At 44.5% G+C, this 23,375-nt stretch overlaps 1 protein-coding gene across 1 annotated transcript in view; it reads left to right on the top strand.

The window, feature by feature from the left end:
• The window catches only part of HYDIN (HYDIN axonemal central pair apparatus protein), a 461,030-nt gene that overhangs the window by 397,037 nt on the left and 40,618 nt on the right, over window positions 1-23,375 (top strand). The window contains exons 60-73 of the mRNA XM_057534458.1: window positions 1,060-1,264; window positions 1,989-2,224; window positions 4,125-4,276; window positions 4,387-4,576; window positions 7,942-8,044; window positions 8,271-8,549; window positions 10,093-10,235; window positions 12,276-12,494; window positions 14,921-15,081; window positions 17,418-17,515; window positions 18,328-18,535; window positions 19,702-19,914; window positions 20,386-20,524; window positions 21,571-21,736. Of these exons, the coding sequence (XP_057390441.1) occupies window positions 1,060-1,264; window positions 1,989-2,224; window positions 4,125-4,276; window positions 4,387-4,576; window positions 7,942-8,044; window positions 8,271-8,549; window positions 10,093-10,235; window positions 12,276-12,494; window positions 14,921-15,081; window positions 17,418-17,515; window positions 18,328-18,535; window positions 19,702-19,914; window positions 20,386-20,524; window positions 21,571-21,736 (2,512 nt within the window). The remainder of the gene's footprint in view (window positions 1-1,059; window positions 1,265-1,988; window positions 2,225-4,124; window positions 4,277-4,386; window positions 4,577-7,941; window positions 8,045-8,270; window positions 8,550-10,092; window positions 10,236-12,275; window positions 12,495-14,920; window positions 15,082-17,417; window positions 17,516-18,327; window positions 18,536-19,701; window positions 19,915-20,385; window positions 20,525-21,570; window positions 21,737-23,375) is intronic.

Genomic DNA, 23,375 nt, shown 5'->3' with positions numbered 1-23,375 from the left:
GATCTCTCCTAAAAGAATGGCTAAAGGAAGTTCTCTAAACAAAAAGTAAACAATAAAAGAAGGAATCATGGAGCATCAAGAAGGAAGAAAAAACATGGCAAGCAATTATGTGGGTAAATTCAATAGACTTTCCTTCTCCTCTTGAATTTTCTAAATTATGTTTAGCAAAGAAAAAGTTATAACATTGTCTGATATGGTTCTAAAAGGATGTAGAGGACATATTTTAAACACTTATAAAAGGCAGAGGGTAAATAAGCAATTGACAAGCAACATGGTGAACACTACAATTAAGGTATGTATGGAGGGAGGGGCTCCAGAAAGATGGAGGAATGAAATCCTGCTGTTCCTGGTAGCTGTTAAAAGTCATTGAAGTAATCATTTTGTCATATATACAGGTATCAAATCATCATGTCATACACCTTAAACTTATACAATGTTATATGTCAATTATATCTCAATAAGCCTGAGGGCAAAAAAAAAAGAAAGGAAGGAAGCTCCTAAGAACCAGAGACGTGCATGATAACACCCCATGTTTTGAGCACAGATTCTGTGCCAGATGCTTTGCTAATTGCTTCATACACATTCTTTTATTGAAGCCTCCGGTGATCTCAGGGTAAAGTCTTTAGCTTCATTTTACCGATAAACTAAGACTCAGAGAAGTCACTTGTCCAAGGTCAAACAGTTAATATGCAGCAGGGCTGCAATTCAAACCCAGGAGCATCTGACTCAGAAGTCCATAATCCTAACCCCTGTTTCCCATCTGGGTAAGTGTTGTACTATGTAGAATGTGTCTGCTCCCTTAGACCCCCACTTAACCATGACTGTTCAGAAGGAATGTGCATAGAAAGAAATGCCGAGAGAGCCTGTCCCTGAAGAACCCCCAGACTCTCCCTGCCTCCGGGAGAAGAGCTGGGCCCAGAGAGAGCCTGTGGGGAGAGCCCCCCAACTGCCCCCCGCATCCAGTCCCTCTTGACACCGTCTCATGACTCTGGTGGAAGGGCTCAGACTCTGCCACCCACTCTGCCTCTACCCCTCCTGCCCCTCCCACCCTTCCTGCAGGCTCGCTTCACCCACGGCATGTTCACCGTGTACCCTGGGTTTGGCTCCATCCCTTCCGGAGGAATGCAGGTCGTGACCATTGACTGTGTGGCTGACCCTGTGGGAAGATGTGAGGAATTTATAGCGATTGATATCTCTGACCGAGACCCAAGAGACCAGCCCGCTGGCATTCCTTACAGCCTGTTGGCCGAAGCCTGTCAGCCAGGTACTGGGCACTCAGATGGGACAGCACCCCTTAAAAGACCTTCCTTCCTCTGTAACACCCCCCTCCCTTGCAGATGCCTAATAGACGTGGCTGGGCTTCTTCCTTTGGGACCTTAGATCTTCCTCTGGTGTCTTCAGCCATCTTTTTCCATATAGACTTACAGGGCATGCACACCTAGAAGAGGATGTGCAGCTTTAAACTCCTGGTCTTCCTGAGTTTGGTCTGGGATTCTCAGGTGGATAGTGTTACCTGGGAATCACGGTGCAGCGGGATATGGCACAGAACCCAGAAACACTGAATCCTGCTCATGGCCAGGCCACTCCCTGTAACATATGCACAGAGAACAACGGTCAGTGACTGAGTGTATTACAACTTTAGCCCAGAAAGATCTCAGATGAAGCACGGAGGCAGCTCCTCTTGCTCTGGCTGTAGGTCCCCTGCAGCCTCTCACCAAAGTGGGCCAAATGCCTCCTTCCTTCCCCAGCTCGCCCCGGATCTTATCCTCCTTACCATTGGAAGGGAAAGGTGGTTGGAGTCTGGAGACCAGCAAAAGCAGTCCAAAAGAGGAAGAGGAGGCAGAATTTGTCCCATCCCTCACACCCTCTTGTGTGAATTCCCCTCTATGACTGTCCTTTGTTGGAGTCTAAACCTCCAAATTAGGAATTACAGAGAGCAGGAATCAAGCACTCAGCCTTTGTCTCACAGTCTTCCCTCCACTCCCCAGCTTTCGTGACCGACAACACCACCTTGATATTTGAGGAGCACCAACTCTGTAGCAGCGCCAACCTGTACAGCATCCTGCAGACCATAGAGAGCGGGGGGCTGTTTGTGGAGGATGAAAACAAGTTCATCTTCTGCAATGTCCTGGTGGGCCATCAGGCCAAGGCTCGGTTCAAGATCGCCAACATGGGAAAGATCGCCTGTGACGTGAACATTGTGGTTAAGCCCATCTCCAGCAAGGTGAGAAGCCCCAGTGGCCCCGGCCCACCACGGTTGGCGTAAAGCCAGGGCAAGAGCTCTTGGAAACCCCTGCCCTGGAGCCTGTATTGTGAATGGGGCTTATCTGGCTCTCAGGCCCCCTGGAAGTTATATGAGGGGACATACGTTTATCCCAGAGGACGCCTCCTCTGGGTACCTCTGTGATAAACTGGTTCACACGACGGACCAGTGCACCCCTCCATCAAGCACTCACGTGTCTACGGGACAAAGCACTGTGGGGAGAGCCAAGGATCGGGTCACGAAGCCTGCTCAGGTGGCATGTTGGTCTGGCGAGGGAGATTTGGGGGTGTCAGACTATAAGTGTAAGGTGAAAGGGTGAGCATTTATTGACCTCCTGCTGTATGCTGAGCACTGTGCCAAGTGATTTTCATTTATTATCTCATTTCATCCTCAGAAGTTTGTAGTACCGGATTTTGTATTATTATCCCCATTTTATAGTTGGGGAAATTGAGGCTCAGACATGCTAAATTCTTCCCCTAGGTCCCAGAGCCTAGGGATATAAGGCTTGGTTTAAAGCCAAGCTTCATCTACGTACAAGGTAAATAATAAGTGTCCATCTTGGGGTCTGCCAGACCAAAACTGCCTTCCTTGTCTGAGTCAGACCATACTGAGACCCTTTTTCCTCGCAGTGGAACAGAAAATTCAGGGTACCAAAAGAGAGGGCTGGGTTTCACTCACCCTTAATTTCCAATCAGTGTACTACAAACACTGCCTAGTGTCAGCTCAGCCACCTCAGTTCTCTGCCCGAAGATAGAATCTCAGCCCAGGTGACCCTTGTGCCCCAGAGTTGGTATTGTTCTCATGTCTGATGGTGGCAGGGAGATGACCGAGAGGGTTGGTCTAGTCTAGAGCCAAAAGTAGTGTGCATTTCCGGGGGACTGTCACCGCAGAGGGACACGGGTTGAGAGACAATTATCACTTTCTGACCTTTTTGGGACAGGAAAAGGCAGCTTTCTCCCTATTCTGTTCTAAAAACGTAAAAAGTGAGCAAGCCTGATTTCTAAACAAAGATCAGTCTTTAACAGGGATTTGCAGACATTATGTTGTCATCTTCCTCCTTAATTTGCAGATTATTCCTTGGAAAGAGGAAAGAAACCTTATGCTCTCGGCTTAAGAACAAGAAGGAATAGTCACTCTTGAGTCCCACCTGCCTCCCGTGAGAATAAAAAATCCTTTTGAGGCCGTCCCAGGGGTCCCTAAGTCCCTACAGCCTTCCCCAAACACTGCCCCAAGACAGGAGCAGAGGAAGTGCTGCAGAAGGTGGTTCTAGCCAAAGCTCTTGGAGTTAGAAGGAGCAGAAACCCACTCAGGATGGCCCCAACATAGCAAGGTTTGCTTCAGTGAATCCGAGACCTCACACGCAGGGCAGAGCACAGCATGTAGCCAGAGGTGTGTGGGACTGGAGCTGTCCCCCGAAATCCAGCTTTCGGAAGACCAGCCGTGGCCCCCCATCTGCCAGGGGCCACGTGTTTCTCACACATGGTGTCTCCATTGCTCCTTTCTCTAGTCTGGCTTCCAGCTCAGCCCCACGTCAGCAACCACCAGGGGTCTCGGGCATCTTAATCTATTTGTGTGTGGGGGGTGGTGGGGTGGCCAGGGGATCTGACTATCTGAGATATGGTTTAGTTCATCTGTTTGAGTCCAAGATCACAGGTCTGGCCAATTATTGCTCAGGGGTGGGTCCCTGAGTACCCAGGCCGCTCCTTCCAGGATCATGACTGTGCAAGCAGTGGGACATCCCTACTGCAGAGCTTCGAGGAGGGAGATGTCACAGCAGGGCTTGTAGAGGTGAGCAGCAAGCCTCGTGCAAATGCAAAGTGGCACACACACCGATCCCTGCTTCCTCCCCGTCCCCAACCAGATCTTTGCCCGCATCACTGACATCTTTGAAGTGGAACCCAGCAAGATGTGTGTTGCCAGCCGCTCGCATGCCTTTGCCACGGTGTCCTTCACCCCACAGACCATGCAGACCTACCAGTGTATCTTTGAGGCCACCTTGGACGGCCTGCCCAGGTACCAGCTCCGTAGCTCCCCCTCCTCCAGCAGGGCCGCAGGCCACACTCTGTGAAATGTCATTCCTGCCATGCTAGGCTGACAGGCCTTGATCTTTCTGTTCCCTGCAGCAACCTGGCCAAGAATCGAAGCCTCATGTTTGATATTGTTGGAGAGGGGCACCTCCCTCGAGTGACCGTTGTGCGGCCGATTCTCTATAACCAATATGGAAACCCCTTGCTCCTCTTTAAGAGGCTTCTGCTTGGTCATTCAGAGACACTGCCTCTTGTCCTCAAGAACAGTGGCACCATCCCTGCCAAGGTACTGCTGGAGGGTGAAGCATGGGGTGAAAAGGGAGAATCATTTAGAAGCAAGACTTCTGACATTGGGGTTTCTGCCATCCCTAACTTGTGAGGACTTCTTTGATGTTCCTCATACGTTAACCTTGGTAAGGCATGGGACATGCAGAGGGGAATTAGGTGTGGTCTGATTACATAGTACACTGATACATAGTACACTGATAATTACTGTGCAAGGCAGTGAGCAATGATAATACACCAAGCTGAGTGGGTAGGATTATGGGTGTTCTGAGTATCTTCCTTATTTTTTCACTTTTTTTCTGTAATGAACATTGCATTTGTAATAAGGAAAAAAGAAAAAAAACTTCATCAGGGGTGAGATATAACATCAGAAGGGACTTTTGGTTCAGCAATTATGTTTTTATTTTACAAAAAAAAAAAGTGATAAATTGTGTAAGTGTTATAGAAAGAACTGTAGGACTTTTGAAAATAATCTACTCCCATCTAGGGGAATCCAGGAAAATTTCACTATAAAATGACATTTGAGCTGGGCGTCAAAGGATATAGCTGGGTTTCGGTAAGTGGGCATTGTGGTGAGTGAAGCCTAGGCAGAGAAAGAAAACTGCAAAGACAAAGGCAGAGAAACCAAAAAAAAAAAAATTATAAGGTACAAATAGGAACTAGTAAGCACCAGCTTTGTGAGAGCATAGGGTACAGCATAGGGTATAGGTTGAAGAACAGTGAGAAATAAAAATAGAAGGGTAGAGTGAGGGGACAGTTTGCGGAGGGCTTTGGATTCTACAAGACATTATTACTGTTGTTGTTGTTTATGTGGTTAGGACTCATTTAGATTCACCCAGAAGTTACCATTTTTATTGCTCTCCACTCCTGCATCTCCAACCTACCATCTGAGATCCTTTTTCTACCTACTGAAGAATACTCTTCAATATTTCCTTAATGCAAGTCTGCTAGTGGTGAATTCTCTCAGTTTTTATTTGAAGATCTCAATTTATCCTTTATTTTTAACGTAAATTTTGCTGGCTGTAGAACTCTGGGTTGGCAGTTGTTTTCTTTCAGCACATGGGAGATATTATTCCAGTGTATTCTGGTTTCCATTGTTATGGCTGAGGTGTCAGCTTATAAGTCAAAAATGTTCCTCTAAGGCAGTCTTTCTCCCCTGGCTTTGTACCTTTGTATTTGTTTTCTGCAGTTTTACTATGATGTGTCTAGGTATGGATTTCTTTTAATTGATTTTTCTTGGAATTCACCAGGCTTCTGGACTCTGCAGTTGATGTTTTGAGTCAATTTTGGAAAATTCCTATATGTGTTTTCACATATTGTTTCTATTCCATTCTGTCTCGTCTCTCCTTCTGGGAAGCCACGTCAGTGTATGGAAGATCTTCTCATTATACCCTCTATGTCTCACAACCTCACTATATTTTCCATCCATTTTTCTCTGGGCTTCATTTTGCATAATTTCTTTTGTCCTGCCTTCCGTTCATTAACTCTCCCTTTGGCTATATCTAGTTTTCTATTAAACCTTCCATTCAGTTCTTAAGTTATTATATTTTTCAGTTCTAGAATTTTTATTAGATTGTTTTTCAAATCTGCATAACCAGTTTCTATGATTTCTAGTTTCATGCCAAAATTGTCAGACTTGGCTTTTATTTCTTGAACACAGTAATCACAGCCATTTTGCAGTCTATAATTCCAAAATCTGAAGCCCCAGTGGGTCTAATTCTGATATCTGCTGCTTCTGTTCATTTTTGCCCATGTTGTCTTGTCTCCTCATGTGCCTGGTTATTTTTGATCATGTGTTGTATTATATTTGAAAAGTTAATTTAGAAATAATTAGGCTAAGGATGTATTTTTCTTCAGAGACAATTTTCATTTGCTTCTGCCTAGCACTTGAGGGCACTAGAAACGCAGGATCACCTTAAACTGGTTTTAGGGCTTGAGATTTTCTGTGTTAGACAGATAACTCTGAGCAGGACTGCTATCCTTGGGAGAGCTGCTTTATATCCAGCCTAACTTTTGTCTTATTGTGCAGACCTTTGGGGTCCTAGTCTAGAGCAAAGAAAACACTCCCACCCCTCACAGGACTTTTGCCCTCTTAACACCGAGAGACCGTCAGAAAAGCACAGTTCAGCCTCCCATCTGCCTCTTCCCGACTGGCAAATTGCCCCAGGTCAAAAACAGCCCAGAAAGTTAGGCTGGCCTCCCTAGACATCCCAGATCTTGGTCTGGTTACCCTTCATTATCTTCTTAGCTCTGTGATGCTTCTGAAATCGGGGGCGGGGGGGTGCCTATTTGTTTGGTTTTTGTTTTGCATTTCTTTATTGTCTTGAGTCCAAATTACCTAGTTTACCATTACCCTGCATGGTTTCCATTATTGTGGCTTTATACAATGTATTAGCACCCATTCCCTGTTTTTCTAATCTTTCTTAACAATTTTTTAACAGTCTCTCAGATGAACTTTAGACATCATTTTATAATGTTCCTCACAAAATCCTATTGGGATTCCTATGAATTATTTAGGGGGGAATTTCTACTTTTAGAGTATTTAGGCTCTCCACCAGGAACAACATTTAGGATTCCAACCCATTTATTTACATCTTCTTTTATGTCAATACTTTTTCATCTGATTCCTCTGTATAGTTTCTTATTAAGATTATTTCTAAATATATGTATTTTTATCTCAGAAGCTTCCTATGTGATGTCACTATTTCCTCCTTCTTCATGCCTCATTTTTTATATTGTTCAGTCTTGTTCATGATGGTGCCGGCATTGCTGTCTTCTAAAAATGTCTGCTGGTTCCTCATACATAAAATATGATATATGGCTTTAGGTTATTTTAATCAGCTACATGGCTTCCAGTGGGCTGTAAAGCATCCCTTTTCTCCAAGTAAGTCCGATGTCCACCTTGGTTTTCCTCTTCTCTTGTTAGGACGCTCAACATGACACTATCAGGCAACTAATGTGTTAGTACCTAGAAGATACTGGGTTTTAGGAACTCACGTTCATGCAAGCCCTCATAGAATGACAAATATTCATTTCCATTTTACTAGTCTAGTGTATATTTCACAACTACCTCTGTCAATAGCAGAGACCTTGGCAACCCCATTTTGACTGGGTAATCCGGAAAGTCACCTATACTCTCTGGACCTCTGGTTCCTTATTTAAATAGCAAGGGCTGAGCTAAATTTTTGTTTGTCCTCTCCAGGTATAATATTTATTATATCTCTCTTAGTAAGAAACTCGAAAAAGTGAGCACTAGACTCAATGATTTTTGGGGGGTACTCCCCCCACAGCACAGTATCTCACTTCTATTCAGAACTCATGAGCAGCCTGTAAGCTTAACACTTAATCTTATTTCCCTTATGCCAGTTGCATGTTGACCTGCAGGACCAACTAGGAGTCTTCTCCCTGAAGGGGAAGCCATCTACCTCCTACATCTACATCATAGAGGAAAACAAACCACAAGCAAAAGGTAAGTAGGGCAAGTATATCTTCTAGAGAGCAATGGGTCCCAGTAGCTGTTTTGTTAGGGGACTAACGTGTACCCAGCCAGCGTCAGATGCCCAGTCTTGTCACCAATGGCCTCTCTAGGCAAGGCTCATTCCCACATGAGGGCTGCTTTCCCTTGAGTCCAGGTCTTTATGGATACGTCTTCCTTTAATCTGGTTCTAGATCATATCTCTCTCTTCTCGTTGCAGCAAAGAAGGCTCACACAGCCTCCCTGGTTGTTCCTCCTGGAGACACGGCTGAATTTGATGTTGTTTTCCACTCCCAGAAGGTTGGGAGAATGGCAGGCATCATCCACTTGTCAGTGATCAACAACCAATACGAGGAGACAGTCATCCACATGGTGGGAGAGGGCTACGAGGATGACATCACCTTGGACAACATCCACGGGCTTGTGGCTTCCTCCAGCCAGGAGGCCTCAGATATCTCTGAGATCATCGAGGAAAACACGATGGAAGACTTCGTGGCAGGTGAGAGAAGCAGCAGTGAGGTGCTGACACCTGTTGGCTTGTGGTTCATTTTAAATAAGAATGAAATTGAAATAACAGGTTGGCTAGCTTCCTGGGGATTTAGGACTGAATCTCCTCTTTGTTACTGTATGCTCCCTCATGCCTGACTCAATCACTGCATTCATCCATGTGTTCCCTCAAAGAACAGTTGTTGAGCATCAGTGTGCATGTGCCTGGAGTTCCAAAGAGTAATTAATAAGAGAGTCTGTCCCTTAGGGAGCTTATTCTTTGAGCTCAAATTCCAATTTAGTTAATAAGTGAAATTCAAATTCCAGATCAGCTAAAAAGTGAATACATGTCTCCCTGTAGTTTTCCCTGTCTATATCTTTTAGCTGGCTTGCACTGGCATCCTCTGTTTCATCTGTATCATGTACCCTAGACATTCTAAGAGAAATGGCGGGCTGGTTTAATTAGAGAAGGTGTAGGTTTGTGCCACCTCTAGAAGACCGTTCTCCGCAGCCTCACTACTCAGTGCGCTGTCTGAGAACCTACAGCATCAGCATCACCTGGGAGCTGTTGGGAATTTCAGACGCCTCCCCAGCACCTCAGACCTGCTGACTCAGAATTGGCAGTTTAACAAGCTCCCCAGGTGATCTGTGTGAGCATTAGAGCTTAAGACATGCTGCTCTGCAGTTTATCAAGCACTGCAGCTTCATTTGGTTGCTTACATTCTTTGGGTAGGAGAATATTTACTTCTTCATTATTATCAAAAAGCATTTGCTAAACACCCTAATTGTGTGGCTGACTGCTATGAAGTGAGTTATAAACACAGTCTCACAGTTTCTCTAGGGGCTTAATTATAGTCCTGGAATGTAGCCCTAGGCAGTCCATACAACATGGGTTAAAATCAGTGCTCCTCATGTATCTGGTGTTTCACCTCTGTTCGTAGCTACAGGGTGGCATCTTTCTTATCAGGGGTCAAGCAGGAGCCAGCAGTGAACCCTAGTTCAGAAATCAGATTTCTTACTTATAATAGGATTACCAGGTTTAGAAAATCAGAATACAGCAGTCCCCATTAAATTTGAATTTTAGATATTAAATTTGAATTTTAAATAAACTATAATTTTTAGTATATTTGTGTCCCAAAATTTTGCATGGGACATACTTATACTAAAAATTACTCATCATTTATTTGTGATTCAAATTTAATGGGGACTTCTGTATTCTGTGTGGCAATTAATAGTACTGTTTCAGCAAACAAATGGAGTCGGCGGGCAGGCAGTGGGGAGCTATGTTTTCCTTTGTACAAATGGAGGTGAGGGCCAGAGTGGGTGGGTGGGTGGATGGATGGATGGATGGATGGATGGATGGATGGATAAGTAGACTCCCTATAGGAGAGAAAGCTTGCTGGCGAAGGACTCCAGGTGTTTCCAGTATAACCATCCAAGGATGGTGGGGTTGCATGAGGGTGAGGCACAGTGTCTTTCAGGAGCTGCCTCCTTGGGGAAGTGAGCCTGCAGAGGAGGCAAGAGGGGACTCACTGCCCCCTGCTTCTGTCCCCTAGCTGCTCTGGTGAACCACATCCAGTTTGGGGACTGCCACATTGGAAACAGCTATAACGTGAGCTTCACAATCACTAATCACAGCCAAGTGAATGTGATACGGTTCGAATGGCCCCTTTTAGCCACAGTTTCTTTCTCCCCACAGGTAAGTGAAAACCTGTCCTTGTTTTCTGCACTCCCTTAGGCCTAAGCCAACCCCAGTTTGATTGTCGGCCCTTTCCCACAGATACATAGGATGGGATGGATGCATCCCTCACTCTGACCTGGTACCAGAAATGTCCCCTCTGGCCTAAGAGCAGAGATTGAGGTCACCAAGACTGAGGTTGAGGAATTCCATGGAGACCTCCATGGATGAAGACAGGTCCCAGTCTTCCCATCCCCAAGTGTAGACCTGTGTCCCCCATGGTGTGTGTTCTTTGGAGTATTTGTCCTGCAAAAGTGGTTCATCAAAAGCTAAAATGGGGGTGGTGGGTTTTGTGGACAACAGAGATTTAGAAAATGTTTCATCTTTCTCCTACAGATTCTAGATGCCCTTCAGCATATTAAAACCGAGTCAACTTTGATTTACCTGGAATTTTCTAACCCCTTCTTTGAGAGTCTCACAGCACACATTTTATGAATTGCTAACCAAAGCTTGACATCGAACAAGGCCTAGGACCACGTGGCAGCAGACCCTCACCTCTGGCCAGCACTTGTTTTTCATAGACAGTTCACTTCTGAGTTCCCAGGACACTGGATGTATCCATGGCCTCTGGCTCTGTTTCAGCCACTGAGTTTGTTCAAGCACAGAACTCTAGGGGGATAGAGCAAGGAGGGTTGGGGACCCTACTTTGTCACCTTTAAATTAGGGTGCTATCAGGAAGAAGTGTTTTGCTTCCTGGAGAGATGTGAAGTGATAGTCAAAGAAGGTAGAGATAAGCTTCTTATGGTCCATTTACACACCCACGGGCACACACTCAGGTATACACCCATGTGTGTACACACACACACACACACAGTTGTAGCCTTGGGAAGTATTAAGCTTTCTTCTCCCTTCACTTTCCAGAGGAGGAGGGGTTTTTTATCTATTAGAAACATGAAAAGACTATATATATAGGACTATATATAGTATGTATTTGGGTATATATATGTGCATTTATGCATGTTCAATCACACATGATTTTATTCTACAAATCAAATTGGATTTCCCATATATCTGGAACACTTCAGCAAATCTCAGCCTTTTTGGTCTCAGGACTCCTTAATACTCTTAAACATTATTGAGGACCCTCAAAGAGCTTTTGTTTATGTGGGTTATGTCTATCAATATTTACCACATTAGAAGTTAAAACTGAGAATCTTTAAAAACATGTATTCATTTAAAATATAATAACAAACCCATTACATGTTAATATAAATACCATATTTTTATGAAAACGGCTTTATTTTCCAAAACAAAATTGTGTGAGAAGAGTGGCAGTGTTCTACATTTTTACAAGTCCCTTTAATATCTGGCCTAGTAGAAGGCAGCTGGATTCTCATATTTGCTTCTGCATTCAGTCTGATGCAATATCGTATGTCATGTAACCTCTAGGAAGCTCCATTATATACTCACGAGAAAATGAGAATGAAAAAGTCAAATGTCATCTTAGTATTATGACGAAAATAGTTTTGACCTTGTGAACTCCTGAAAAGACCTCAGGGCCCCCAAGGGTCACTAGATCACACTCTGAGAACTGCTAAGGTACTGTGTACATCTGTCCATCATTTGTATAGGTCATATGGTTGAGAAGTACAGGTGGTTAAGAGTGTGGTACCTGGAGCCATACTGCCTGGGTCTGAATCCAGATCTTCTAACATTAATGGTATGACCTTGAGCAAGTTACAGGATTCCTTGTCTATCAAATAGGGGTGGTAGCTGTACATCCCATAGGGCTGTCGTGGGGGTTAGTAGAATTTTGTGAAGGTTTAGCATAGTGCCTGAAGCATGTAACAGTTTGGTAAATATTAGCTGCTCTTGTTTTTATGATTATATTTCTATCTAAGAACGTCTTGTACCTATTTAAGATGGTCTACATATACGGGCTTGAATGATGCATTTTGTTTTTGCCGAGACTTTTGACCCTGCCCCTAGAGTGCCACCATCAGGCATCAAGAGTCCTCAGGATTGAATTCCCCAAAATACTAACGCAAGGCTCTTCCCCAGGTGGGCCACCTCCACCCTGGCTGTGCCAAGGACATAGCGGTGACCATGAAGTCAGACGTGCCCATCAACCTGAAGAAGATGGGGATCAAGTGCAAGCTCTCCAAGATCATGTTTCAGCTCCCTGCAGACCAGGTCCCCGACTGGGACGACCGCATGCGCACGGTCAAGTGGGTGGACGTGCTCAGAAACACTCCCGGGACTTTCACTACAAAACGAAAAGTGAGTAGGGACACCAAGCCCCAGTCTGGCCAGGCCTGCCGTGCTTGGATGCCTCCTGCCCTCAAGCTCAGTGTCTCATCATTTCCTTCTTTCATGGAAAAAGGAAACGGTCCCTGTTTCACCTGACCTGGGTTTCCAAAGCGGCGAACTGAACTTCCAAGCAAGCCACCTGCCATCCACACTACATGGACCACACAAACCACACACCTTAATTGGTAGAGCTTTCATTTAAGTCTTTAAAAAATATATATTTATTTATTTATTTGGCTGCACCGGGTCTTAGTTGCAGCATGCACGATCTTCGTTGCCACATGCGGGATCTTCGTCGTGGCTTGTGGGATCTTCAGTTGCGGCGTACAGGATCTAGTTCCCGGACCAGGGATCGAACCCGGGCCCCTTGCATTGGGAGCTGGGAGTCTTAGCCACTGGACCACCAGGGAAGTCCCTCTCATTTAAGTCTTGATATCTAGTTTCTAGTTGAGCAAATCCTCCCACCTTTTTCTTCTTCAGAAACCTCATGGCTAGTCTTTTAGCTACTTCCTTTTTCCCCTCAGTGTCCAGAATTAAGTTAATTATAATCTCTTGTTCGCGTCAGAATCTCATCTTTGGTCCCTGCGTGCCCCTCCTTTAATTATCCCTTCGTTGGTTTCTTTTTAATAATATAATAAACAGGGATGAACCCACACCCAACACAGGAAGTATAACCAGGATTACCTGGGTGGTTCTCGGCCATCCCACCCCTGCCTCTCTCCGAGACATGGTCACTACCCTGGGATCTCATTCCCTTGATTTTTGTTTTTATTTCTTTTTTAAATTAACCTATGCATTCTAAAAGGCGTATTGTTTAGGTGTAGTTTTTAACTTTATTTTTTTTAAAGGTCATTGCGTGTGGTCATCTGTATTGTTGCAAGCGGCTGTAGCACACCCATGTCACTGCTATGTAGAATTGCATTATTATTTACCCATTCTTCTTTTGAAAATTAGTTGGGGTTTGCTACTGTGGACAGTATTTCTGTGAGCATTATAGTTCATGTCACACGGTGTTCATTTGCAAGAGTTTATATTCCTAAACTGAGTCACAGGAAGTGGAATTGCTGAGTCACAGGATGTGTGAATGCTCAGCTTTCCAAGAAAATGCCCAAGCGTTTCCAAAGTGGCTCTTTGCTAGTAGGAGTATAAATTGGTACAGCCCACTTTGGAAAGCACTTGGGCATTATCTTGGAAAACTAAGAGTATTAGTCATTTTATTTTTTTATTTTTTTATTTTTTTAAACATCTTTATTGAAGTATAATTGCTTCACAGTGGTGTGTTATTTTCTGCTTTATAACAACGTGAATCAGCTACACATATACACACGTTCCCATATCTCCTCCCTCCCGCATCTCCCTCCCTCCCACCCTCCCCATCCCACCCCCCCAGGCGGTCACAAAGCACCGAGCTGATCTTCCTGTGCTATGCGGCAGTCATTTTATTTTTGATAAACTCTTTTATTCCCATATTTGTCTGCAAATGTGCTTGCCATATTTATCACTCATATTGACTTTAATGAATCTTTTCATGATTATCTCCATATTGTTTTATTCTGAAGTATTTTGCTTATTCTTGGCCCTTTATTTTTCTAAATAATTTTTGAATCCATTTAAACAAGTACTGTGAAAACCCTGATGGAAACTTGATTGGAATTGGATTGTATCTATAAATCAGTTTAGGAAGGATTGATAATTTTATAACATTAATTCATCCTTTCCATTAGCAAGGTATATCTCTCTATTTAGGTCTTTTTAAAGATTTTTGTTTTTACTACCATTCATTTTCTTTAATAGTAATAAGACTCTTTAGGTTTTTTTAATTTGTTTTTGAGTCCATTTTATTAAATTATTTTTCTAGGAATTTTCCCTTCAACTAAGTTTTCATAGGCATCTTCATAAAATGATTCACGGTATTTTCTTATCGTCTGTTTAAATATCTGTAGGATGGATGGTGATATCTCCCTTTTCATTTATGATATTGGTTATGTGTATTTTCTCTTTTTTTCTTCTTGATCACTCTCACCACAGGTTTTCTAAATCTTTTCAAATAAACAGCTTTTAGTTTCATTGGTCCTCTCTGTTTTAGATTTATTTTCTGTTTCATTAATATCTATTCCTACCTTTATGGTTTCCTTTATTCTACCTTCTTGGAGCGTATCTGACCCCAAAACTCATGCCTGTGCAGTCGTGATGCTCTCAGTAATTTCTTGTTGTTCAACTTCTTCCTTTCCTATTTATGAGTCATTTTAGGTTTGGCCTCATCATTTATTCTGGAACTTGAGTTTGTGAGTTCGTTCTCATTTGCATGGGTAGAATGAAGCACTGTTTTCTCTCCCCATTATTCCTGTGAGGCAGGTGGCTCTGCATCACTGAGGACACGGCTGCCTTTGTTACAGGTGATAGAGACGGATCCTGAGCCTGCTTACTCAGTACTAGAAGAAAACTACCGAGAACTGCAGCTGCAGATCAGTGCCCACGTGAATTTCGCTTCATACAAGTGCCAGACGAGCGATGTGCACTTTAAGGAAACACTGGTTTCCCAGACCCGAGTGTTTGAGTGAGTCATCAAAAGCCTCCTGACCCTCTCAGAGAAGTTCTTTCACTCCATCATTCACTGGCTCCTTCATCAAACATTTATTCAGTGTCCACAACAGCATAGACCAGACATCACATCTGCACACGAGAGGGTCTTTGTAGGTCCAATGAAACATTCAGACCCACAAAACTATTGAAGTTCACACTTGAAATCAAGATGTAGACCTGGAAACACAATCTTACTGGGAAGGTGGCATCAGGCAATGGGCTTCAGTGGGAACAGTCCTTACAACAGCCCGTGTCACCACCCAGGAACTATTCCTGTTGCCCCTGCCCCAGGTGACAGCTTGGACAATACCTACGCTAGCGAGCATGGGGTCCGTCTTAGCTTAGAAGGCCGTGACCAACAGAAGCCAACATTTCTCGTAACCACTCCATGGCTATAGCTTCCAGGATCCCTGCAAGGGACACGCCCTGTTACAAGAGTCACTACACTCAGAGAACCCCAGTGCTGTGGCCTCCCTCCAGGGAATCATGATTCCTCCCAGTCCCGCCCAAAGCAAGTTACCAATCAGGGGTCATTTTTACTATAAACAAAGTTGTCTAATAATATGGCTGACATTTCTCTCTTATCAGGCTTCCACAGAAACAGAACTAGAAAATTAATTCAAAGTCGAAATTGTCCTTAGAAGGAGAAAGGGTTATGTTAACCCTTTATCCACACTCAGGTGATACAAGGATGCTGTGGGTCCTGCTCTCAAAGAGCTCATAGTGGGTGTTGGGGAAATGGGTGAAAATAGTTCAACTGATGGTTGCAGTACAGTGCTCTGGGTTTGCAGGAAGCGTACCTAAAGCAGACCAACATATGGGGAGAGACAAGTGTCTGGGAAGGCTTCCCGGACAAAGTGGTGGCCCAGCTGAACTTTGGAGGAGAAATAAGAGGTGGCCAGGTGAAGAAGTGAGAAAAAAGGGCCTTCAGGCAGAGATAGCAACATAGACAGAGAGAAAGCCTGTGACTATTCTTTGAGAATTACAAACCCAAGAGCGTAAGCCACTGACATTTCTGCATTGTAAAAATTAGTAATTAACTTGTTCAACTCATTCTGCATTTGTGGCACTTAAGGCGTCCTCTCAAATTATTATAGAACCAAAAGATAGGAAGCAGGAAGTGGGATCTTCTGCTGACGGCCATTTCACCTACAGCAGGGGTTGGCAAACTCTGGCCCGTGGACCAAACCCAGCCAGCTGCTTATTTTTATAGATACAGTTACGTGGACACACAGCTGTGCCCGTCTGTTTATTATCGTCCACGGCTGCTTCTGCACTTCCACAGCAGAGGGAGCAGTTGCTGCGGAAATCTCTGGCACACAAAGCCAAAAACCTTACTCTCTGGCCCTTTACAGAGCATTTGTTCACTCCTGGACCTAAACCAAGAATGCGTTTTACTAAAAGTATTCTGTGCCACTGAGATTTCTCCTCTTTATAAAAATTTGCTTTAGGATAAAGACCAGTGCTCATAAATTCACACAATTCATAAATTCACACAAGCCCCTGAGGCCAAAGCACTTGACTTCAGGCACAGCTACATGGTCTACCTGGACCGGATAATGGGAATCTAATCCCTAAACCCCACCTTTAGACCTACTGCCCCACCGCAACTATCAGCTCCTACTTCTCCCCTAAAACTGGGAAGAGCGTGTGTGTTTCTTTCTCTTGCACAACCATTTTCTTACATCAAGGCCTCATCCTTTTGCTGTGACTGTGATCAGGTTGAACCGTGATTCCAGAAAAAGCTTCTATCTCCCAGTTCTTGTCTTAGAGCAGGGAAACTTGAGACAAGAAAAGTCTCCACTAATTGAGAATTTGAGACAAGTATGTGCCTCAGCCGGTGAAGGCATCTGAGGCAGGGGTCAAATGATTTCTGACCAGAAGGACATTGTTTCTGGTGGAAAGTGATTCAGGAAAGGAGAGGCTTTGGAATTTGCACCCGAGGGAGGTGCTGTCTTGTGAAATAGAGTTTGTTTCCTCTCTCATGGGAATTTTTCAGGATTAGCATGATGCAGGCTGAGAGCTCATTGCACAGGCTGCCGGTAGTATGCAAGATGATTTAAGTGCTAAACATCTGCATACTTTTACTTTTAATAGCTATATATATTTTTGTGTGTGTTTTAGAAGGAAATATAACTAGTATATCGCATGCATGAGTTAAGATAAAATTGCTTAAAACTTGTCTTTGAAGAAATATTTAAGAAACAAAGTGACTTGACTTAAAGAAAAAAGTTAACAGTACAGATCATGTGCAGACAGGACAAAAATCTGAAGCACATTTCTCAATTCCATTCCCTGATCTGTTTGCAGGTTTGAACTGATTAATTCAGGAAATGTGCAGCTGGAATTCAGCTGGATCTCAGAAGAGACGGCAAAGGCTGTCAGCTTTGCAATGCCAGATAACCAAGGTAAATGCGGTGACGGGTAAAACCCAGGGCTTGAACTGGGTCCCCAGTTAGTAGAAGAGCCTTGTTCATGGAGAAGCAAGCACTGCTCCAACGGCCCCCTAAGAAGCAGAGGAGAAGCAGAGCAGGGGCCTCCTGGCATCTGCAGAGCCAAATGGGCCTGAGAAACTCAAGAGCTGAGATCTGCCTTCCTGGGGACCACACAGATCCCTAGGAATCTTTTCTTTTTAGATCTTAACCTTCACAGATCCCTAGGAATCTTTCCTTTTAGATCTTAACCTTCTAGAAGATTACAGACTCTTGGAGAAACTGATGAAAGCTCTGAACTGTCTCCCCAGGAAAATACACACCCATGCCCAATTTGCAGTTGATATATGTGAAGCACTTTAAAAAGAGCCCAACACTTAGTGGGCAATTATCCGTTAATTCTCTTTCAACTTGGAGATTCCCAGACCTTTCTAATGAGCCCTTTTCCATGGGCCCCCAGATTGTGAACCCCTACTTTAAAGCAATGATTCTCCAAAAATTATGTTCACAGCCCATTATTCTTGAGGCACATGACCCACAGACATCTACTTGACCCACCCCCTTGAGCCAAAAGGAAACAAACATGAAAACTTGATGTAATTAATGGAAGCATTTTTCATGAGTCTCGTGGGAGAGATGGGAGCCCGTTCTTTGGGCCCTGGGGCCCACAGTATACCCGCTAGCAGAGGTGAGCCCCCAGAGGGTGCCTAGGGCCTGTGAGTGGGCTGCCTTACACCTGCCCTCCCACTGCAGGTGCAGAATATCACTGGCGCTCTATCTGCCCCCAGGTTTCTCCCAAAACGACCAGCTTAGCCAGGGCACGCTGCACACGGGCAGCACCCTGGACAGTGCCATGGACCATTGGAACGAAGCTTCCCTGCCACCCTTCTCTGTGGAGCCCGTCTCGGGCATGGTGCCCGTGGGGAAGACTCAGAAGCTCAAAGTGAAATTCTCCCCAGTGGAGGTTGGAGACTTCGAGAGCAATCTTTTCTGCCAGTAAGGAGATGATCTCCCAGCACAAAGCGCTGCAGCTCCTAGCCCCTCTTCTGTCCCACCACGCCCACCATTCTTTCCAGCCCCAGACCCCTCCTCAGCCCCACATTGCCCCATTTCCCTTTGGAGAGCAAGGAGAATCCAGTCTTTTGTATAGCTCATCAACCCTCTGTAGACCCTGCCTCCCGCCCACCTCCCCTTCCCGGCCACATACAGGATTCCACTGGGCAACAGGATGGTGGGCAGCCAGCTGGGTTCCAGTCCTGGGGCAAGCATGAACTTGGGAAAGCTTTCCTGTACCTTTTCTGAGACTCAGTTTCCTCCTATGTAAAATGCAAATGACAATACCCACCTTGTAGAGTTGTGAAGACTAATGAGCTAATTCAAGTGAAGAGCTTAGAACAGTGCCTGGCACGCAGTAAGTACGATAAACATTAGGTGGTGGTGGCGATGGAGGAGGTGGACCTGGTACATAGTAAGCGAGGCACAGATGGGGCCCAGGTCCAGTTAGAGGAGAGTCAATCCAGTAACATCTGGCAATGAAAGTCCCTGATGTGGTACCCACTCCCCGGCAAGCTCCATGGAGAACACCTACCTTAGAGGAAGCCTGTGATCCATGGCATAGGGTGGCAGAGACCTATGTGAACAATAAGACCTATAGAAACCCTGCAATCACTCTGCAGGGACCTTTCCCACACCTGGGCCACCTAAGCTTGGTGCTGGGGCTCGAGGTCTGCTCACATCTAGTGTACTTTCTCCAAGGAGCTCAGGGTAGTTTTGTAAGGATGTCTGAGTCCTTTTTCATATCCCACTAGATGCCTATGAAAGAGCCCAGAGGGAAAGGACTCTGTGCTGACCTTACAGCAGGGAGGTTTTCTCACCATTGGTAAAGGAAGTAACTTGAGGCCATAGTAAGGTACACAGAAGGAACCAGAATTCAGGCTCCTCATACTCAGCCCATTCATGCATCCATCCACTCCACAATTAGTGACCACCTACTATGTATCATGTACTGTTCAAGGCACTGAGGTTATATTGTTGACCGAGACAGACCCAGCCTCTGCTCTCATGGAGCTCACATTCTGGTGGGTGTCATATTCATTTCCAACCACGAAAGCAAAAATCGATTAAAAAGTTAAAAATAGATCAAAATAACCTTATCCTCTCAGGATTCCTAACCTGCCACCTGGAGAGCAAGGCCCAGTCCTGTCAGCAAAAGGGAGGAGCTCCCTGCCTTTCTGCCATTTTGACCTGAAAGACTCGGACTACATCAGCGGTCATCGGCGCAACCCAGATCTCCGAGGGCCTAGTGGTGGGGCTCTGGATCCAAACACCCGGGTGATTGAGTTCACCAGCGTGGGCATAGGAGGGAAGAATCTCCGGTGAGTCATTTAGGTTTGCACTAGTTGAGTTCATATCAGTCAGTCCTTCTAAAAACTCAGAGGAGGAATTCAGAGTAGCAAGCTAGACTGACACTTAGAAGCACGCTTGCTATCCTGCGGTTTGACTTTAGAGAACTGCCTCCGTGAGGAAGCTGACTTCTGTCTCCCTAGTTTTGACACTCTGGAAAACTTGGAAGACATAAAAATAGGATCCCTGACCACTGCCTTGACCACAGAGGATCACTGGGGCAGAAGAGCCCTTGGTGTCATTATTATTCCAAAGTCCAGAACTCTAGCCACACTTGGGATCCCCAAGTGAGATGCAGTTTTTGTTTCTGCAGTAACGAAGTGCTCAGAACAGTTCTGATTCCCACATAAAGGAAGTGTGCTATGGAACAGTCTAGAAAAGTTTCTCTTAATCCTCAAGCCCCTCTCTCACTCTCTGCTATCGATTCTTCCCCCCTCGGCCAGGACTTTTACAATACTGAACCCGACCAATAGCACCTACTCCTTCTGCTGGGTCTCTGAAGAAATTGAAAGTCTCCAGAACCCTCCAGCCTTCACATGCCTTACAGAAAAGGGCCTCATCCACCCTGAAAAGAAAGCTGAGGTGTGTGTGAATGGGGACCGCTTGACCCAGGACTTTATTAATTCTATGCCCCTCTGCATAGCAGGTCTGCGGTAGAGCATGGGTAGAGTTAGGGAGGACAGCCTAAGGGTGTGTCCATCAACAAGTGTTTCTTGAGTGGCTACTGTATGTGTTAGGCAGTCCTCATGGACAAGACAAACCCGAGCTCTCTTGGTTGGCCATGGAGAAACAGAAGTTTCAAAAATTGAGATTATTAAAGCAAGGAAAGGAGAGCTGGACACCAATGCCTGGGGACTCCAGGACTCATACAAGAATAAGAAGTAAAGAGTTATTTTTGTCTAAGGGACTGACAGCATTGAAAGGACACAGATGTATTTTTACTTGGTCAGGCCAAAGGGCAAAACAGAAAAGTGGAGTCATGTTCCATGGTTTAGTCCTAATGTCCACACAGTGATTTAGAGCAGAGGGTCAGACTTAAAGAAATACGAACTTGCTGGCCAAAACAGATCTGTGGGCCCTATGTCCTGTAAATTCCACAGAGAATCTTGGAGGCAGAAATAAATCCATGAAACGGAAATTCCAAATTCAGTTGCCTTCAGGAAGACCATACAAATGAATGACGCAGGCCAAGGGTACAATGATGGGAAATGATGGGCGCCAGGGCTGGCTGGCCACAGTGCTTCTCTGGAAGATCACCATACAGGGCAGTGGGCTCAGCGTTGCCAGTTCTCCCAGACTTTTCCGGAAAAGCCCAAATTACAAGCTTCTACCTTGAATCTTTCCATTTTTACATGCCATCCAAAGACATGGCATGAAATATGGCAGCCTAGCCAGCAGAGCCTGTGAGTGGGGTAGACCCCCCCCTAGAAATACTTGGTGGGCTGGGCAAACAGAGATTGATGTTGCTGGTACAGCTAAACTTACGTGCCCTTACAAAGAGGGTAGAAAGGAAGTGATGACCTGGTAATGTCAGCCAGCATAACCCCAGGGCTGGCAAGCCTCTAAGAGCACATGGAGTAAACACACAGAAGTGCCTCTAACTGCTCTGCTCCAAACTGTCTTCTTAGATTATCTTCCAGTTCACACCTTTCCATCTGGACATCTCGGAAGCATTCTGGACTTTCTTAATCCCCGAACACAACATCACAGTCCCTTTCCTGCTGGTAGGCAAAGCCACTGACCCTCTCATCAATCTGGACAAGTCACATCTCAACTTCAGTTGTCTCCTCATTGGTAAGGCTGCCCTGTTGGTTTATATTTAGCATTGGCATGACCTGTGGGGGAGGGGCGTGGGACCAACCCAGCAATGCACTGCAGGAGCAGACATGAGCGGGGAGCTCTTCCTGGTGCCTTCCAGAAGCATGTCAGAGGGCCTCTATCACTATTCACAAGGCCACAAAATATTCAACCTCTCAATCTAATTTCCGTCAAGTGTCTTCTAAACCCACACACCAATAACCTAAGGAAATTTAGGAGGCTTGCTACAGAGCCTACTTGGAAGATTCCTTTGGGGCCTGGACTGACTATGTTTATTTCCAGATCCCCATGTCAGCCCCATCCTGCTTGCATGTGCCCCCAGATTATGGCTGTATCTGTTTGCTTCTTGCTCTGTGCCAAAGTGATCACATTACTATGCCATCCTTTCACACTTTTATCCAGTTCAACAAATATTACCGAGACCCTTGTGTGAGCCAGGTACTCTTCTGTGAGCTGGGAATGCGATGGACAAAGCCCACGTCCCAACTGTCATGATGGTTACATTCTAGTAGCAGGAAGCAGACTACCAAAACATGAAAAAGCAAAATGTATAGCATGTCAGATGTTGATAAGTGTTCCAGAGAAGAATAAAGCAGGGTAGGGGAATAAGGAATGCTAGTGGGCAGTGGGAAGGTGACATTTGAGGTGAGACTTGAAGGACATAAAGGAAATGATTGGCAAGTCCCTTATAACACTGTGAATCTATCACATGGATGTGATGTTTTGTGTGTGTGTGTGTGTGTGTGTGTGTGTGTAAAATACAACTAAAGTCAGAGGATTTTTTAGTAATTCATTAGATTTTTTTATTTATAAAAGTAGTATTCTTTATAAGTCAATCAATGTGGTGTTGTATAAGGAAAAATGTAATAATCATTCCCCCCCCATTCTATCTCATCCTTTCCTTTCTGTCAAAGGAAACCAGTGTTAACAATATGATGTGTATTACTTCCATACATTTCTTATACTGATACATATAAACAGATAGGCAGAGCTTGTGGCATTTAGTAAGGTTTTGAACAAATAAATGAGCAATTAGCATAATAATAAGACAAACAGGGTTTAATCTAGGAATGCAATGATGGTGCATTTCAATATAATTGTTATATCAACAGATTAAAGAAGAACCAGGTGATCATACTGATATATACTGAAAAGTCATTGCCAAAATTCAGCAGACATTCTCAACAAAAACTCTAATAGTAAAATAGGAATAGAGGGGAAAACGTGAATAAAGAAGATTAACCAAAATCAAGGGGCAGATATTATCTGGTAATAAACTACTAGAGTCACTTCAATTAAAGTCAGGAATTAGGCAAGGATGTTCATTATCACCGTCATTATTGGACACTTTCTTAGTGATTTTAGCAAATACAATAAAACAAGAAAATTAAATAATTCACATAAACATTGGGGAAAAAAGAGGCAAAATTATCTCATTATGCTGTTGCTGATGACCTCATACATAGATAACCTCAAGAGACTCTAGAGAAAGCCAAAACAAACTACTAGAAACAATAAGATAATGTAGGAATGGCTGGATGCAAGACGTGTGCAAAAATCAATGGTTTCTCTTTTAGCAGTAAGCACCTAGAAAAAAATCAAAAAATTCCATTCG

Source organism: Balaenoptera acutorostrata, chromosome 19, assembly GCF_949987535.1.
Source record: "Balaenoptera acutorostrata chromosome 19, mBalAcu1.1, whole genome shotgun sequence".
Classification (NCBI taxonomy): domain Eukaryota; kingdom Metazoa; phylum Chordata; class Mammalia; order Artiodactyla; family Balaenopteridae; genus Balaenoptera; species Balaenoptera acutorostrata.
Note: the sequence above shows the minus strand (reverse complement) of the source record. Positions and strands in the feature narration are given on the sequence as shown.